We start from the raw sequence: 19,124 nt of genomic DNA, 5'->3' as shown, positions 1-19,124 counted from the left end.
AATAAACCTTTGTTTTACCTTTGAGCCGATTTTTTTCATGGTTATTAACCAGTTTTAGAACTCATTTTATAATGCGCAAACCGTGATTTTTGGCAAAATCGGAACCATGTCCGTATTTTTTAACCTACTTAATAAAAAGGTTTTCCAATTTGCTTATTCTTTTTGTATCAGCAATTCACTATTTTTCATCCATTGATCGCTAATTTTTTGGACGCTCAGATTCCAAGATATCGTCCAATGACCAATTATCCCCGCCCTACCCTATATATGTATAGGATGCATAGAATAAACTCAGGCATATGTAAACGCTGGTGAATTTCTCACTGATGAGAAATCACTAAAGTTGGATGCAGTTCTACTTCAGGTGAATAAATTCACCAAAATATGAATATAATCATTATATAAGTTCACGCTAGAAATATGATGAGATTTATAGAAATCGCATCAACCGTTTTGATGCGATTTCTATAAATCTCATCATATTTCTTCACACGAATATATCACTAGTCTTAACCCACCCTAAGACTAGATACATGCTAGCGGGAGGGGCGGATCTTCTGACAATATCTTTTTTTAGTAGTAGGGTTGTAATCGATGGCGACGAAATGGTAAATTCCGAAATGGTAGAAGAATTCAGGGTTGTGGCACCGGTAACGGATATGTTCCGTTATTTTTACCGATATTCCGTTCAAACTTTCAAATTTAAAGCCATACCGCTGTGAACAATGTTCGTTTTATGAACCAAATGGAGAGTGGTAAAATTTCAATTTAAATTCCACCCGTTTTTAACTTATTGGGTACAAATGAGCCATTCGCGATTTCGAATCACATAATTACGATGCTGCAGTTCAGCTAGCAACTTAGGATGTCCAAAATGTTCTCTCTTTCTCTTTCTCTCTCTCTCTCTCTCTCTCTCTCTCAAGAAAGAGAGTTTCGGTAAAGTTTCTCAAATTGGTCTTTTTCGAGGCTAAAGGCGCATGAATTGCGATAAATATGCAGCTTTTACAATTCAATACTCTTTCTCTCTCTTTTTCTCCCTCTCTCTCAAATCATATTCTCGATCCAGCTAGTGAGCTCACAACTTTTATTCCTAATGCTATATCACACACAGAGGTTTTGCTAGGTACAAAAATAGAATGAACGCAAACAGCGGTGCAATTTTATTCGGTAGAAGCATCGTGTCGTTTTCCATTTTACCGTTTGGTGGACATAGCTTGTATGTTTGCATCACCCGTACATATTGTTGTTGTTTTTACGCGTTACCAAAGGTAGATTGAATTGGTTAGGAGATATAAGATAATGGTCCTGGTGGACCAAATATAATCGTCTGTGACTGAGTGTGTGTCAAATGCGAAAAAGACCGACGCTATAGTGTTCGCAATGAATACTTAGTTCAATGTATGCATTTATTACGACACATGATACGCTTGTGTATTGTTCTTGCGAGGGCAGCAATGTATCATCAATCAACCATATTCAACCATATTATGGAACAGTGATTCCACCGATTTTTAAGGGATAGAAAATTGATGTACAATCATATTGAGTGATTGATCATTTTATAAATACTTCAATGTTGGTATAACTAAATAATTTGTTTCTTGAGCCCATGCGTCGATGAAATTCTGCTTCCTCACCTTATCTTCAGAAAATATTTTCAACCGTTTATTCATTTCTGAGTCGATCAACGCCGTTTCTGTCATAAACACATTCCACTGGCATCTGTCAGGATACGCGAGGGCTCATTTGAAGGACCAAACGGGTGGCCAAAAGGAACGGTGATTGCAACAGGGGCACGGTTCAGTCATGAGTCAGGAGACGAAAATCAGGTTTTCCCCACCCTATTTTTTAAAGCCATCTAACAACAGCAAGAAAGGCATGGCACAGTTCGTTCTGCCCTCACAATTCTAAGACGGAAATAGTGCGTCTACCTTCCCAGAAAACAGTGTAGAGTGCCAAATACTATAGCTTCAGCTGAGAAACAGGAATCTAACTTATAGTAACAGCAATCAAAATGAGTGTTGAGTGAATTCGAACCCCAAAATGAGATTATTCGTGTGTGCTGAATTTAGTGAAGATCCATTACAAGTAACGATGCATCCAAAGGATAATTGCGAATCAGAATCACGTCGTCCAAGAGTGCTTCCTGCAGAAAGATAAGTTTGAGATAAAAATGATTGTTCAACTGAAGGCAGATATAGTGATTGTGATGTTGCACTCATCGTTTGTATGGAGAGTGTCCTATGCGTGCAAAAATTATTGATGACTCTCGTTTTTACAGAACGAGGATCACGAAATAATGCCATTAAAAGAATTATCGCAAGGGATGAAGGGAACATTCATAAAAGTGAGAACATTGATATGATTTGCCAACATATACGCGCTCGTGGTGTAGTTAAAAATCCAGTGTTTGTGTTGCGCGTGGAAAATCGATACATCCCCTGAGTCGCTGTCACAGGGAAGTACAGAGTGAAGTTGGATGCGATTGCTCGTGGCACAAATTTCATCGATTGTGAGGGGTAGTTGGCGTCAAAATAGAGAGGAAAATTCTCCCAGCTTTTCCAACACACACACACACACACATGAGGCACGTTTTCCGCTACGCGTGTTTCCAGCAAGGTGAGATGTGATGTGGGCTGGTTGTTTTGTATACACGTCGCAAAAATACACCCAAGCACATGCACAGATGATGTGAGGGCAGTGAAGGCATTCACTTTTGCCAGTACACGACAGGAATCGCTTTTGTGTTGTGTTGTGGAAGCAAACGACGCGGACAAAGGATAAATTATGAAGATAAATAAACGCAACACTGAGTGTGGAGTGGAAACAATCTGAAGTTGGTCGTCGTTTTTCTTGTATTTGGATGAAGATAACGATTCTAGAGTAACAGTGAGGTGTTTTTTCGCACAAAGAAAAGCGTCGTTTCTATTGAAAACAGCAAAGAATTAAGTTATGTTAGTGAAGGTGAATGAAGGTTCTTTCGACCGCAAAGCATTTGGAGAGTCTCTTATCTGAAACAAACAGGATCTCAGGATAAACAGTAAAAATGCATTTTCGCCACGAAGAAGGGAGGCATTTGCTGCGGAACGCCAGTTTATACACTGCCGTAGATTCCAAATACGACAATTCTATTGTGTGGCCCTTCCTGATACAGGTATTGGTTGCAGAGACACAATGAACGAAACTCTTGTTTATATTTTGTAATTGTAGAATGCAATGGAAAATCCGTTATGTACAACAACCACTCCTGCCAATTCCACGGTATCTGTATTGCTGTGGACTACAATCGCGGTCTTTGGAATCGTCTACACCCTGCTAGGTATGATAATCTGTAGTTTGTAAAGGTTTTGAAATGATTTCTATTAACTAAGAATCGGTAGATTTGTTATTGTTATCCAATCTTATGAATCTTAATCTATAGGGGCTTATTTGTTGTTTTCATTTTAGTGTACGATGATATGGTGCTAAGCTTTGTGTAATTTAAAAAAAATATCGTAATTCTAAAAAAAGGTCATTCTTAGATCAGAAGGGTAAATAACGTAAAAATCATTCTTGGTGCGAGATTTATTATTTTCATTATTTTATTGAATACAATACTTACGATTTCAGACAAAATATCTGTTCTTATTGTATGTTGTTGAATCAAAAACTCTAAAACCAACTCAGAAACATGACGAAATATTGTATACTATAACTCTGAACTGTCATAATGACACTGAAAGTGTCTGCTCTGGCATCACCAAAATAAAGATCATATAGTTCTAGATTATTCAGCGTACATGTGTGCTGTTTCCCCGGAACTCTGTGAACCTTTTGATAAAAGTTCTATTATTTATCGATTCGGATCTAATTTATATGTAAACATGAAGTTTAAACCATTAAATTTATATTCCTACTAGCTAACCCGGCAAACTTCGTCCCGCCCAAAATTTATTTTTCGTTATCACATTCACGTTTTCTTACTAAGCGCACGTTCATGGGTCCAATCGCAGAACTGTTCATAGATTGATTTTCTAATTTACCGTTTAAAATTATCTTTTACTCTGAAATTCCTAGTACTTCTACCAAAACCATTATAATTTCAGATTACTTTCAGACACAATTCTCGCTCAAGATTTTTCAACCACTTGCAAATAACATGTTTCTCCATTACTTGGAATAAATGTTTGATACAGAAAATATGATAGAATAAAGACAGCCCTAAATCGGGCAATTTCTTTCTCGAGCAAAAATTCGAAGAAACCACTAACGTCCTGTTTGCATGAACTTTGGGGCTCTACCATTGCGAATACGACTAGGCTTTTTGATGATTTCGATGGTGCCCTTCATGCATTGTAGCTGCCAATATCTGGCAAGGTAATTTCGATTTCTCATGTAGTTCATTTCTCCACCACACACTATACAGGGTTTTCCATTTCGGGCTTCCGAAAGTATACAGCCCTGCGCTGACAACCGTTTGACATAGCTGTCAACCAAAGCGTCATATCGTTAGTTGAATGTCTGCCATTTTACTATATGGATCGTTTTAGCATCGCACAACGTGTTAATTTTGTTAAATTATACTATAAAAATGATGAAAAACCGGCAAATGTTTTTGGAGCATTACGGACGGATTTTGGTCGTCATGGACGGCCTACAGAGCACACAATCGCTAATGTAGTGCGTAAATTTGAACATACTGGATCCGTAGCGGATATTGTGAAACCTGTGCATCATCGTAATGTGCGTTCGGCCGAAAATATTGCTGCTGTTGCTGCCAGTGTGGAGGATGACCCGAATGTTTCGATTCCACGGCGTGCTCAGCAATTGGGCTTGTCAAACACATCATTGTGGCGAATTTTGCATTTGGACTTGTACCTACATCCATACGTGCCACACAACACGACCGAACATGGCCATATTGCGAACGAAATTTGAGGGACGCATTCGCGTTTTGGTGATGCCAATTGGCCGTCCAGATCATGCGATTTGAACCCGCTAGACTTTTTTTTGTGGGGTTATGCGAAAGACCGTGTCTATGCCAACTCTCCGCAAACTCTTGAACATTTGAAAGACAACATTCGAGATACCGCCCCATATGTGCCGAAAAGTCATCGAAAATTACCTGTTCCGGATCAAGGTGTGCGAGGAAGCCCTAGGTGGACATTTGAATGATGTTGTATTTCACACATAATGGCATAAAGCAAACTTTAATTTGAAATAAAAGTTTCATCGAAATTCGAATTCTAAGTGTGTTTTATTTCAATTTACTTTCGGAATTTAAAGTTGGAAAACACTGTATATCGAGAAGAAATTTTCACATTTTTTAGGGGGTTGTTTATTAGTGTGTGTTTCAGAAACCGACCACCAGATGGCTCAAAATTCATACGTGAGCTTCAGTTAGAGCTCCTGGCCCTAACGTAACTTATGAAAAAGGCGCTATATCGGTTATTTCAAGAGTTAGAAAAAAACTTTGTCCTACAAAGATGTCTCAAATAATTGGAGCTACAACATTGTCGAACTATATTTACCTCTATATATAAAGATAAGAAAGTTAGATTTTTCATTTCATCGAAAATTTTGGTCACCCTATTTTTGACAACATAAAAACGAGCGCTCTATTATGAGTAACAACTTTGTCTAAGACAGTTTTTGTCTAGAGAATAACTGTAGTGATCAAAATGCTAATTTCCACTTAAATGCATCTCCTGGACCATTGTGGAATGGCGTGAGATTGCTCGAATCACAGTATTCCTGAAGGCGAATGGTATGACTTTAGTTTGTCATTATATAAGATTTGCAGTCGTTTTCTGTTATCGACTCATGACCAAAATAAAAGCTAAAATGTAAGGGGACTTCCGATAAATAAATAAAATTTAGCGGTATAAATTAAAATAAATTAAAACTAGCGGTTTAGGATAAAATGGGTTTAGAAATCGGACACTTCTATTTATACCGCACACAAATTTTTCAATATTTTTTAGCATCCTGGGTTTCATAAATTGAATCAGATATTACAGCCGTGACCTTGCACATTATCTTATCTGTATGTGTAATTTTGTGTACTATACAAAAAGATCTAGCACACCTGTGATAAATGGAAAAATGAAAAAAAGTAAACAATACTTTTCAAAATTGTTCAATTGTGATTAGAAATGATACTAATACAGATAATGTACTAAAAGCTAATAAATAATAAGGCAAGTAGCAGTTATTTACTATTAGTATATGGTTCAGGATTATACCTTATCCTACACGTTTAAAGGATATAAGCTAATATAAAAAACTGTTTTTCCCAGACCTCCAATTGGTGTATCAAAAGAGTAAAAATTGCAGATGTCTGAACAATGAAATTCAGATGCAATTACTACAAACAATCACAGTCCTACTTCATGTTCCCGTCCGTGCCCCTAGGCTCAGACCCATCTACTCTCTAGATATTGAGTTCAAAGGGTATGGCTGGGTAAGGGATTAAAAAGTGCCCCCAAACTAAATCATCAGATTCATGGAAAATATTGTATAGGGTACCAATTGAGAAATTTTAGGCTATTTTTTCAACCCCTTTATGGTTCACCATAAGCTCTCTGGTGAAAAACGTGCTTCACAATTTTTTGCACGCCATTCTCAATAGCTTCGAAATAAAATTTTTTTTAAATACTGAAAGTGCATTTTACTATGTAGCCGTTCTACGCATAGTTGTCCCATGTTCCAAAATCAGCAACGGAGAAAAACGCAATAAAAGTTTCCTATCATGTTTGTCTACAAGAAGCTTTAAGCATTTCAGTTTAGCAATACACCGGGTTTTTTATAAGCAGTAACCTATTGTCTAATGAAATGTGAAAAGTTTCAAGCTTGATTACGGGCTTAAAAATTAAGGTGGGGCAACTATGCCTAGAATATAACCTGGGACAATTGAACCTCATGTTGTTTTTCTAAACACTGGGAACGGACTATAAGTTTTTTTTGTGTTTTTCCGAAAGATGCATAAAAACTTCGTTTTATGAAGAACCGAGTGATCTGCAACACCTTTGCAGAATTTAAACCTCATTGTTAGTAGACATTCGCTATCAAGGTGTACACGTGTTCTGTTAAACTTTTTTATTTGTTTGAGAATTAGTTTGTTTTTCCAAACCAGAAATGGCTGCATTAGCTCTGCTGAAAGCGTGACATGAAATGTTTATACTCGAACCGATTTATTTATTATGGATCTACAAACAATACATGAATATCAACATGGGACGTTTTGTTTTGTGTTTTTCGTTCTATGAAGAAATTCGGAGTTGGTTGTTGTAACTTTAAGATTACTTCAATTTTCGGCCGTAATAATCGTCCTATGCTGTCGGATGATCCTGTGCCGACGAGAAGCAGCTCCTCACGAACGAAGCAACGAAAATATTGCAGCCGCAAGTAAATCCATCCGAAATTACCCAAATGAGTCAATTGCATGGCGTTCTCAAGGAATGGGCACCTCCTGAACCTCATTGTGGCGTATTTTTCGAAAAGATCTTAGACTACATCTTTACAAAATCAAATTGACTCAAGAACTGAAGCCACTTGATCATATGAAGCACCGAAACATTTCCGATTGGCCTTTGGAGAATCTTGAAGAAAATGATGATTTTTGATCACAAAATCATCTTCAGCGATAAGGCTCATTTCGGGCTAAATGGCTTGGTCAACAATAAAAATATGCGTTATTGGTCAGATGCAAACCAACACAAACCAACAATTCAACCACCAACTTTAAGCCCAAACACCGTTACATTCGCCAAAAATATTGTTTGATGTTGTTTCCATGTCGGAGGAGTGATTCGGCCGTATTTCTTCATCGAGGAGAACGAACTTCATGTCAATGGAGAGCGCTATAGCGACATGTTGGAAGACTCTTTTTGCCCAGAAGTGGAAGATCTTAACATCAATGATATGTGCGAAGGCCTGTGGATTCTCACACCCAAACCCATGCCTTGAAAATGAAAGCTTCCATCGCTTCAATGTCAGAGTACTATGTTATGGGGATGCATTATGGGATGCAAGATTTTTCTGTTGTGTGCAACATGTTACTCTTCGGCTTTATCCGTCGCATTAACTTTGGGGATAGGAATCACAAAAGATTCCTTCCAAACTTTAGGCACGTGCCCAGATAACAATGATTTATTTATCAGGCTCAGCAACTCGTGTCCAATAACATGAAAGCAATCTTGAATCACTTTTGCGTTGACATTGTCAATACCAGCCGCTTCCTGCAAGGAAAAACAAATATTTTTCATCTCTGCAAATGTGATGGGTAGAAAACATTCTAATCTACAATTGTTATTCATCGGCTGTATTACTTCGTGAGGCTCACTGACCAATTCAATACTTTGATTAATCAGCTGAACACTGTTCACAAAATAACTGTTGAATTTTTCCGCTATTATTTGTTCTGAATGTTTTGAACGGAAAGTTTTGAACCGCTATAAACTACTCTAAATATTAAGTAAACTTTTCCATATTTTCCATAACTCCTTGCTGTTATTCTGATGTTGATCGATTTTCCTTTGAATATATTCACATATAGTCTTTTTCAAGGCTTGTGAATACATGTTCCGCAAAGCAGTGTACCTATTCCAGTCGTTTTCTAAATTACTTCTCCGAAACTTTACCTACTGTTTATCTCGTTTACGCTTGGGACGCAAAAGTGATAAAGGATATCAGCTGTTCGAATTCTTCAAATTGATTCGTTTTTCAAAAACCAAGCTATTCGTACACTCGTTCAATACATTAGAGAGAGCTGTTGCTTTCAAATTCAAATTATCATTTATCGGAGTAAAATCCAGGTTTCTCGGGACTAGATGAAACAGTGCTTCTTTCGAATATTTGTCCCAGCACTTGATTTTAATTTTATTTTCTTCATGTTCTTTCAGTTCATTCTCAATGTAAACAAAAATTGTCTCATGGTCCGTTATTTTAAATTTGGCCTCTACCAAAGAATGAACTGTATCAAAATTGGAGAAAACATGATCAATCAAAGTTCTACTGTTTTTTGTTATTCTAGTGGATTCCGAAGCGAATGCCTAATAACAATTGGGATTTTTGTTCTGCAAAAATACTGCAGATCACTCTCTGTGCTGATGTTTGATATTTCCATGCATAATTTTTCAGAAAAACATATAAAATTTTTTTTGTTTGCTTCCAGTATTAAAAAAATCAACAACAAGTTCAATTGTCCCATGTTGATATTCTAGGCATAACTTTTCCACCATGAATTTTCAAGCCCAAAATCTAGATTAGTCGATTAAAGTGAGGGGATCTTTTCACATTTCATTAAACAACAGTTTCTTGCTTATAAAAACCCTGTGTATTTGTAAACTATATTATATTGACTAGCGTTAACGTTCCCTATGAAACTTTTGCTGTCTCAACGTATGCATTAACTAGCATCGTTTATTAACACTTAGTGGAGATTTCTTAAGCCAAATAACACGCCTTGAATGTATTCCGAGGGGCAAGCTCTGGAATACGCGTAACCACAGTGCAAGTCGAAGGAAATTTCTTTGACGAAAAATTCCCCGACCAGAACGGGAATCGAACCCGAACACCCGGCATGATAATGTGAGACCCTAACCACACGGCCACGAGTGCACTAACTATTGATATTTGTAAACTGAAACACATAAAGCTCCTGGTAGACAAATATGGCAGAAATTTTTGATTGCGTTTTTGTCAGTTGCTGATTTTGGAACGTGGGACAACTATGCGTAGAATGGCAGTTTAGTGGTTATGGAACACCCTTATTTTGGGATTTGGGTTTGGGATAGGCTTGACCAAAACAGTAGAGGTTATGTAACTTATTTCCGAGCTCTCATATACCTCTGGAAATTCAAACGAATAGAGTGGATCTTTTACGAAGGGTAGTTTTCAGTCAGACCAGTTGCAGGCTGGTCTCTGTTAAGATTTATAATCTTAAGACCATACATTTGATTGAGCTTAATTGAAAAACAAAAGACATTCCTCATACGATCATATATTTTACACGTCTACAATAATTCGTTTTAAACAAATCTTATGTCTTTCAGGATATCGCTGTTTGCGAGCTATAGGTTTCCTCACAGGGCTTGCTGCTGGCGCAGGATGCATCATATTACTGCAAAGTAAAAACATCACGGTGTTTGGAAATCTAGCGGCTCCAGGTATAATAAGAATGAGCTCCTAGAACCCTTGCTAAATAATCTCTATCGTTGATTCTACATTGTCATGCAGCTTTAGCTGTGGTTGCTGGACTATTTGGTGCTATACTCGGCTCAACCCATCCAATCTCGTCCACGCTGATCGGGGCTTCGGCCGGTGCACTCGTAGCTGGTGCCACCATTGCAGCATGTATTGCCACATTACCTCATTACATCTTTGGAGTAAGTCTGAGTTCAGTTATGTGTATTTCACGCAGCTTTGTGAATGTATCAACGTCTACGTTGTATATTTAAAATGTATTCAATATTTCAATTGAATATTGCAGGAAAATGAGCTCTTTGTATCGGTCGTGGGTGGCGCAATCATTTGTGCAATTATCACATTATTCTGTCCGAAACTGATGTCAATCGTCGCTTCCAGCATTATTGGGTCCGCCATGATCCTGTGCTCCATCGATTTTTTCATGCATGGTCTAAACACGTTAGATTGGGTAAGCCTTCGGCATGAAGATTCGGAACCCTGATTCATAACGATGGGTCCTCTCGTTTTTTAAGGTTTTCAATATCGTCCCAGATCCAACCCCTCCACCCTGTTGGGGTGGCATAATTCTCTGCTGTTGGCCCATCACTTCGGTGCTGGGTGTGTTGGTGCAAAGCTTCGTCACTGCCTGGAAAATCGACCACCGAAGACAGATGATGCACCGAAGGCGACGTCACTATAAAAGCCGACCAGGCTCAAGATCACGGGAGACTCGTGAGGAGGCTCGCCAGCGAAAATATCGCTATCTGTATCAAGTCAGAACCGCACGAGGGGACATCATTTCCCAAGTAACTATTACCCTTATTTGATTGTTTTTCGAGTAGTACAATGTTCTACTATTCCAGAACTTTGTATCCGCCCTGCAGAAACACGTTACCACCGATTCCGGTCCCCCGTCGGAGGTTTCCACGAAGACGGGATCGAACGACCGCAACACCGCCCGCAGTGACCGGACACACATGACAAACCTACCAGATTCCGATTTTGAGAAGCGGGACTCAAGTTACGAGAAACGTTGACATTTGGCCAAATAGCAGCAGCACTTCTTCCACCACAACAATAATCATAACTATCCGCAGAAACAGGAGCGCACTTGTTACTAATGTCAGCTAAAACGAAATTGAACGGTAATGCAATGAATTAAGAATCGCAAGTTACAAATGCAAAGAAACAAAGCAAAAGCTATATTACTGGTGATGTTCTAGGCTTGTAGGTACTTTGAGGGGGTAATAGTCAGGATGATTATAACAGCGATTTTTATATAAGAGAGAGAGGATCCAGTAACGTTCTAGGGACGGAGCATAAGTACACAGGAAGACGGAGACACGGCTAAATATGCACATCTCAATAAATAATGTGACGATTTTAAACAAAAAAATGTAATGTAATTATATAAATAATGACTATTGACCTAATAATTGAATCAAATTCACTAGTACACAAATATAAGATTTAAAACTACACTGATTTCAGTAAGTCTGAGGTACAGTTTAAAAATTACTTTAAATTTTCATATGTCAACATAAAAAAGGTAGTGATTATTGTTGAAAGTCATAGAGGCCGAGACGAATGTGATTCAAATTTTTATCAGAATACAAACCAACTGCAAAAAGAGGCATTTAGGAAAAGTCAAACTTTTGTAGTTTAGAGTGTTATTTTTGTTAAACAAAACAGAAACAGAAAGGTTGTTTGATTTTGACAATTCTCGAGAAAAAATAACATAAAATAGACCAAATTAGACCTTACTGATGTTGTTTTTCTATACGAGCGAATGCACAAAAACAAAGCAAAAAGATTACATATAAAGCCAGTGTTGAGATACAAATAGATTTTTTGTTCATTGTTTCGGTACAATTAGATTGAAGGCGCCGCAAGACAAATACGAAAACAATAATCAGAATGATATCGAGGGGAAACGATTAAGCAGAAGTGTACTCAGAGCCGCAGCAGGGGTTCAACTCCCACAAACGAGAAGGTATAATTATAACAAAATGGATGTTCTAGGCTAATGGAAAAAAAAGCTCAACATAGCTCAAAATATATAAGCCATATTTTGGAATTATCAGCAATGGGTGAAATTTTGGAAGTGGGATATCACACGGTCCCAATCGAGGAACAGCTTATAACGGGTATTTCAATAGGGACTGTTGTTCGTTAAAATTAAGATGTTAGTATTGGGCCATAGTGGCCCAACACGGCTTTCGGACTAAGTACTAACTCCTTCACGGTCGGTTTTAGACTGAACTGTATTTCCTTAAATTTTACATTGCTTAGGTCACTTGGGTGTTTCTTGTTTCTCCATGTCAGCACAAAATGTGCGTTTGATTATACAGCATTCACACTATCGAGTCGGATCCTCCGCTGCGCCCCTTCCAGTTCGCGCAGTCGTTTCGTGTTTCTCCTCCAATGGTAGTAAATGATGGCGATCACCATCGCCACGATGAATGCCCCGTCTATGGAATATGATGCGACGTCGTGCATCGATATGGTATTCTCGATCTTATCGCTGCCGAACATTATACTTGTTTTTAATTGTCGCGTTTTCTTGGAACTCGTAATGTTCCCTACATTGTGGCGCATTTTATTGCATCGAGGAGGGTCTTAATCGCTGACCCAAGCACTCGAGCGTGTGAAACCACTTCGTTTGGAATTTCGGGTCTCGCTATTATCAGCGGAAATTTGCATTGTCAATTTTTTCATAGGGTCGTCACCCAATCTGATTTCGTGTACTTCCATTTTCTCCCCCCTTTGGGACGAGGGCGTAGTCTACCGTCCCAAATCATTTGGGGTGCTTGGGGAGGGGGATCGTCTTCTAGTTCGATTGCTTCGGCTTGAGATTGCTGTTCGTTATCAGCTGTGTTGTCATACTCTTCTATAATGGGTTGAATGGTGTGCTCCTCGACTGGTAGAGGAGCAAGTGTTCGCACGTTGCGTTTGTAAATTCCGGTAGCGGTTCGCACTACTGCCACTCGGACTACTCCATCATTTCCAGGGTGTATTTGTGTGACAATTCCCATAGGCCACCTTGCTACGGGAAGGTGATCGTCTCCGATCAATACGATTTGGCCTACCTTAACGTTGGCTTGTTGCTTGGTCCATTTTGCATAATCACGTAACTGGTGGAGATACTCGTCTCTCCATCTTCTCCAAAATTGTTCGAGCTGCGATTGTACTCGTTTCCATCTGGTTGTGAGATTGCTTCCATCCTCACTCTGCGTAGGGATGGGCACGGCTAGCATTGGGCGTGCTATCAAAAAATGACCGGGTGTGATCGCGGTCGGTGAATCTGGCGTCGTGTAAACAGGTGTGAGTGGTCGCGAATTCATTATTGCGGCCACTTGGTAGAACAGTGTCTGCAATTCCATGATGTTTAGCTGTGCTCCTCTGGCCGCTGCACTAAAGAGCCGCTTGGCTACCTTTATGTTCGCTTCCCAAAGTCCTCCAAAGCTGGGGCTTCGGGGTGGAATGAATGAAAATCTTATTCTGTGAGTTGCCGCAATATCAACTAATTTGTTTTGAAAAACTTCATTGTTATATATTCTTCGTAAACGATTGAGTTCTCTGCTGGCCCCGACAAAGTTCCGCCCATTGTCGGAGTAAATAACCTCGGGTATTCCCCTCACTGATGTGAAACGGAGAAGTGCTGATATGAACGCTGCCGTCGACTGATCTTCGACGACTTCTAGGTGAACTGCTTTGGTCGCAAAACATATGAAGATGCAAGCATATGCTGTGGTCTTGCATTTCGATTTTTGATTGAGATATACTTCGAATGGCCCACATAAGTCCACTCCCGTGTGAGTGAACGCTACTGATTCATTTACCCTGGGCGAGGGCAGTTGTCCCATTCGTTGCTGTAAACGTCTGGGCCGCGCTTTGGCACATAAGATGCATCGTTGAATGACTCCTTGTACGGTCCTTCGGAGATCCCTCATCCAAAATCTTTGTCGAAATTCGTTTATTACCAGATCTGTTCCGGCGTGAAATCTATCCTCATGTATTTTTTGAATTATTACCCTCGAAAATGGGTGCGATTTGGGAATCAATATTGGATTCTTTTGTGAGATGGGCATTTCTGCATTGTGGAGTCTCCCTGTGACATGTATGACTCCATTTCTGACGATTGCGTTGAGATGCTGGAAAGGTCCTTTCGTAGGCACCTTCCCAGTTTTTCGTAATTCCGCTACTTCATTTGGATAAATAGTGGCTTGCATAATTCGGACTACGAGTGTTAGTCCTTCATTCAATTCAGTGGTGGTGAGTGGGCCCGATCTCTTTTCGTTTCTGATGCCTGTGTCTTTATTGACCTTCTTCATATTGTTTATGGCTCTACACAGCCATGCAAAGTGTCTTACTGTTTTGTCATGAGTGTGATGGTGCGGGTATTTTGCGATTAAGTCTTCGCATGCCTTTCCTGTTGCTGCTACCAATCGTGTTATTGGTTCTTTAATCTCTTCCTGTTCTGCAGCAGCAGTGTATTCGTAGCCGCTCTGCAGATAATATTGTCTTCTTCGTATACATTCCGGTCCGTGTAACCAAAATTCTAGTTTTGCTTCGCGTAATTTTCTGACTGGAATTCCTCTCGAAACCATATCAGCCGGATTTTCTTTCGTAGATATATATTTCCAATGCTCTGGATTCGTGGTGGAGTGTATCTTCTGCACTCTATTTCTAATGAAGGTTCCCCAACGTGTATTTGAAGATTTGATCCAACTTAGCGCTACTTGTGAATCACTGTAGTAATATTCCGACGAGATTCGACCGGCCAGAATGCTCTTTATTTTAGCAGTTAGTTCTGCTAGAAGTGCCGCCGCCAAGAGTTCCAGACGGGGCAGAGTGACCTTCTTCAAAGGCGCCACTCTCGATTTCGAACATAAGAGATTCGTACTCTCTTCTCCTTTTAAGTTGATTGCATGTAAGTAAATGACGCATCCATAAGCCTTTTCGGAGGCGTCACTGAATCCGTGTAAATCTAGTGCGATCGTATGACTCGGAGTCGACATCCGAGGTATTTCTATCTTGCTGAGCTCCACTAATGAAGCTTCGAACTTCTTCCATGAGCTTAGTGCTTGATCTGGAACATCATCGTCCCAGCTGACGTTATAAGTCCACAATTCTTGCATCAATATTTTAGCTATGTTTTTCGTACTGATGAACTGGAACACGTCTGTTTTGGGGTTCCAGGCTATCCCCAATGTCTTTATGACCTCTTGGTCACCAACTTGGATCAATGGTTCCAAGTCTTTCTCTGGAATTCCTTCCAGTACGCTTGCGTTATTTGATGCCCACTTTCGAAGTGGAAATCCATGAAGTGACAATGCATGCTCTATTTCTCGTTTCGTCTCCGTCAGTTCATCTGCGTTGGACGCTCCAATCATTAGATTGTCAACATAGAACGATCGTTGAATGGTGTCGGCAATTCTCGGATTTACCGACCGATAATCTTCAGCTGCTTCGTGTAGTGCCCTACAGGCCAAGAATGATGAAGACGCTTCACCATATGTGACAGTCGTCAGTCTATACGCTTTCAATTGATCATTGGGGCTGTCGCGCCACAAAATACATTGTAACCAAGTGTCTGTGTATGCGATGTGAATTTGTCTGTACATCTTTGCAATATCTGCTACTAGCACGTCGTTGTGCGTCTTGAAATCAATTAGCAGATCAAATAAGTCCTTTTGAATGGTTGGTCCCACGATTTGTATATCGTTCAGGGATACTCCGGTTGACGTCTTTGCACTTGCGTCGAACACCACCCTAACCTTGGTGGATGTTGAATCTGGTTTCACCACACACGAGTGAGGGATGAAATACTTTACTTTGTGAAAGTCTTCTGTGGTGACTGGTACCATATGTCCCAGTGTTTCATATTCATTCATGAATGCCCTGTACTCTTTGTACAGGTCTGCATTCCGCTTGAGCCTTTGCTCAAGCGATGTGAATCTTCTATATGCTTGTTGATAAGAGTCGCCTAACGATGACGGCTCCCCCCGTAGGGGCATTCGTGTAATGTATCTCCCGTCGGGAGCGATCTCTAACGTTGTGCGGAAGTGACTTTCCGCCTCGCATTCGTCATGTTGCTTTGGTTCCCAGTCTTGAAAGCACGCTTCTTCAAGACGCCAAAACTTCTCTATGAGTTTGGCCATTTCGTCCTGTGGGAATTCGAATTCATTTCTGCTACACCTTGTAGCAGACAATACAGTGGTTGATGGGCTGCTGTGACGTAGCGTCCCACATGCAATCCAGCCCAAGCTGGACTCTTGATACGTAAGACCGTTGGCTACGCTAAGCCGGCCTGGCATTAGAATTTTGAAAAATATTCTCGCTCCGAGGAGAATGTCGATTTCATTCGATCTGTAAAACTGGGGATCGGCAAGGTGCAATTGTTCTGGTATCCGTATACCCTTTTCATCAATAGCTGTGCTTGGTTGATCGTCCAATATCTTTGGCACTATGATCAATTCTAAACTTTCATTGTAGTTGCTTGCGTGAGAGGCTATCACAGTTTTGATACCCCTTTTAACATGTGCTTGTCCGCTAACTCCTTTAATGGTTACGTTTACCGAGTGTTGCGGAATTCCTAGGCTTCGAGCAGCCTTTTCTGTGATTGTTTCTACTTGACTCCCTGAATCAAGTAGACATCGAAGAGGGTGCCATTTCTGCTCACCCTTAACATGAATTATGGCTGTGCCCAGAAAGACGTATTCTTCCTGAGCTAGTCATTTCGTTGAACTTGCTTGTGCTTGATTGACATCCTTCTCGGGATGCAATTGTTGGATCTCGTCCCCCTTGAGAGAGTCTCCACGATGAAGTAGTGTATGATGCTTCGTGCTGCATATTTGGCATTTCCGTTGTGATTTGCACTCCTTCGTTGAGTGCCCAGGTATGAGGCAATTAAAGCAGTGCCTCCCTGCTTTGATAGTTTCCCATCGTTCTGGGATGCTCATTTTCGTGAATTTAGGACACGTAAATGCTGTGTGTCCTTCATTGTGACAAACGTAGCACCGCTGTGCTTCCCTTTTGTCTTTGGTGGTCGCAGCTTTGCCTTCGATTGCTGCTACGACTTTCGGCTGGGGTCGATGACTAGAGTGTGCCGTTTCGGCAGCCACTTTGCAAGTCATCTGGTTAGCCAGCCGCTCTAATTCTATTTTGAATTCGCTCCAAACATAAATGCGCTGGAGGTCCAACTTTTCTTCAATCTTAGAAAGTGTTGATTCATCCAATCGTTCTTTCACTAAGCATATTAGTAACCCATTGGCGATGCAATCTGGTTCGCCAGGTTGTTCATTTGCTATTTGTCGAGTGGCGGACAATAGTGTATCGACAGCGTCGATCAGTCCTAGTATCGCTCTTTGCGATGCCTTATGTATCCTTTTAATTTTCAGCAGAGTGTAAAAGTAACCTTCATATGCGATTCGTTTCTTGTAGAATCTTGCTTCCAGTTTGGCCCAGGCTTCAGTGAAAGGCACTCCTGAATTCTCGAGTGCTTCGCAGGAGTTACGAGCGGGCTCGTATTCTAAACATTTCGCCAGGAAAGCGTATTTGCTTGCATCCTCGTTTAGGGTCGCAATCCGCTTCTCAAAGCGGGCTTTAAACGATAGCCACTCGGTGGCTGACCCACGGAACTTCGGGAGCTCCAATCGGGGTAAATAATCGGCCTTGCTATTGCCGGTGATCATTGTTTGATCCAGTACTTGCCTTGAACCTTCATCCTGACTCGGTTCATTCGTCTGTGATTGCGCATGCCGTATTCTCTTTGCCAAACTGGCTCTGGACTTGATATATGCGGGGAGGAGAGCATCCCGTCTCTTGGAGGGCCCCGTTTGGCCCTCAATTTTCAGTATCACTGCACAAGCTTGATCGTACAAGCTTGTTAGTACTTCTTGTTGCACTAGTAATGTTTCGACTTCGTCGTCGTCTTCTGCTAATTTGCATGCGTCTTTGATAATCGGAGCAATGCTTTGCTCCAGTGCCGTTAGCTGCTTTTTCCAGCTTTCAACGGCATCGTCCTCGTTTGTCGTCATGTTTATTTGATTTGATAATTACTAACCGCTTTACTTGTTTGATTGACTCAAATACTTAGCTGGGTCATTGATTATGCTCCAGTCTAAATAGTCGGCTATGGCTTCGGCCGATCTATTTAGTTCAGTGGTAAATCTGCTTTCGTATCTGTTTATAACCGCGGCTCCTGCCGCCAAGTTGAACATGTGCGATATTATCAGTTTTATCGCTGCAGCTTCTTCCCGCGTACGACGCGGGTCCTGTTTCAAATTCTCCTCCGTATCCCTCATATACATGTAGCACATGGAATACAGTAGGTCGTTGGAATGTCGAGAATTCATCTTTACAAATTTTTCACATCAGTCACAATAATTCGTGTTTATCACACATCTTCCACGCAGTTGCACACCGTGCTTCGCTCACGGGCGAAGTTTACTTATTGATCACACAGTCACGCAGTGTCATGTTATGATTCCCGCGAATGGGAAATTCACGTTGTCAATTTTCAGCCACGCAGTGGCGCATTGTAATAACTATGCAGTGGCGCAGCATACTTCCCGCGAGTAGGAAGTTCACTTTGTTAATTTTTAGCCACGCAGTGGCACACCATACTTCCCGCGAATGGGAGATTCATTTTCTTGGTTTCAGCCACTTAATGGCGCAACATCTTCCGTGCGCTGAGACAATGTCACTTCACTTTCCGATTATACAGCCATGCAATGGCATCACTTTTTCGCGCGCGGAGAGAATGTCACTTCACTTATCAGAATCGATTACTTTCGCGAGTCCGTGATCGCTCGAAGTGCGATCACGTCGGGGTCACCAAATGTTGTTCGTTAAAATTAAGATGTTAGTATTGGGCCATAGTGGCCCAACACGGCTTTCGGACTAAGTACTAACTCCTTCACGGTCGGTTTTAGACTGAACTGTATTTCCTT

The 19,124-nt window shown here is 40.6% G+C and overlaps 2 protein-coding genes across 2 annotated transcripts; one reads left to right on the top strand and one right to left on the bottom strand.

The window, feature by feature from the left end:
- The first annotated feature begins 1,762 nt into the window (after positions 1 to 1,762).
- On the top strand, positions 1,763 to 12,230 carry LOC129769934 (transmembrane protein 198). Its single transcript, XM_055772471.1, has 7 exons — positions 1,763 to 3,154; positions 3,211 to 3,319; positions 10,035 to 10,148; positions 10,219 to 10,367; positions 10,472 to 10,636; positions 10,701 to 10,973; positions 11,031 to 12,230. Exons 1-7 carry the CDS (start codon positions 3,047 to 3,049, stop codon positions 11,202 to 11,204), a joined length of 1,092 nt encoding a protein of 363 aa, XP_055628446.1. The 5' UTR covers positions 1,763 to 3,046; the 3' UTR covers positions 11,205 to 12,230.
- Positions 12,231 to 12,881: 651 nt separating this feature from the next.
- Positions 12,882 to 16,331, bottom strand: LOC129765935 (uncharacterized). The gene has a single exon (XM_055766389.1). The coding sequence runs from the start codon at positions 16,329 to 16,331 to the stop codon at positions 12,882 to 12,884; it is 3,450 nt and encodes a 1,149-aa protein (XP_055622364.1).
- Between the last annotated feature and the right edge of the window lie 2,793 nt (positions 16,332 to 19,124).

This window comes from Toxorhynchites rutilus, chromosome 2 (assembly GCF_029784135.1).
Source record: "Toxorhynchites rutilus septentrionalis strain SRP chromosome 2, ASM2978413v1, whole genome shotgun sequence".
Lineage (NCBI taxonomy): Eukaryota > Metazoa > Arthropoda > Insecta > Diptera > Culicidae > Toxorhynchites > Toxorhynchites rutilus.
This window is presented reverse-complemented; position numbering and strand designations above follow the sequence as displayed.

Excerpts from the sequence above, each read along its gene's own strand:
- LOC129769934 (XM_055772471.1), top strand. The coding sequence starts at position 3,047 with ATGCATTTTCGCCACGAAGAAGGGAGGCATTTGCTGCGGAACGCCAGT. Across the intron at positions 10,637-10,700 it reads GTCTAAACACGTTAGATTGG|GTTTTCAATATCGTCCCAGA; the intron begins GTAAGCCTTCGG and ends TCGTTTTTTAAG. Across the intron at positions 10,974-11,030 it reads GAGGGGACATCATTTCCCAA|AACTTTGTATCCGCCCTGCA; the intron begins GTAACTATTACC and ends CTACTATTCCAG.
- LOC129765935 (XM_055766389.1), bottom strand. The coding sequence starts at position 16,331 with ATGGCCAAACTCATAGAGAAGTTTTGGCGTCTTGAAGAAGCGTGCTTT.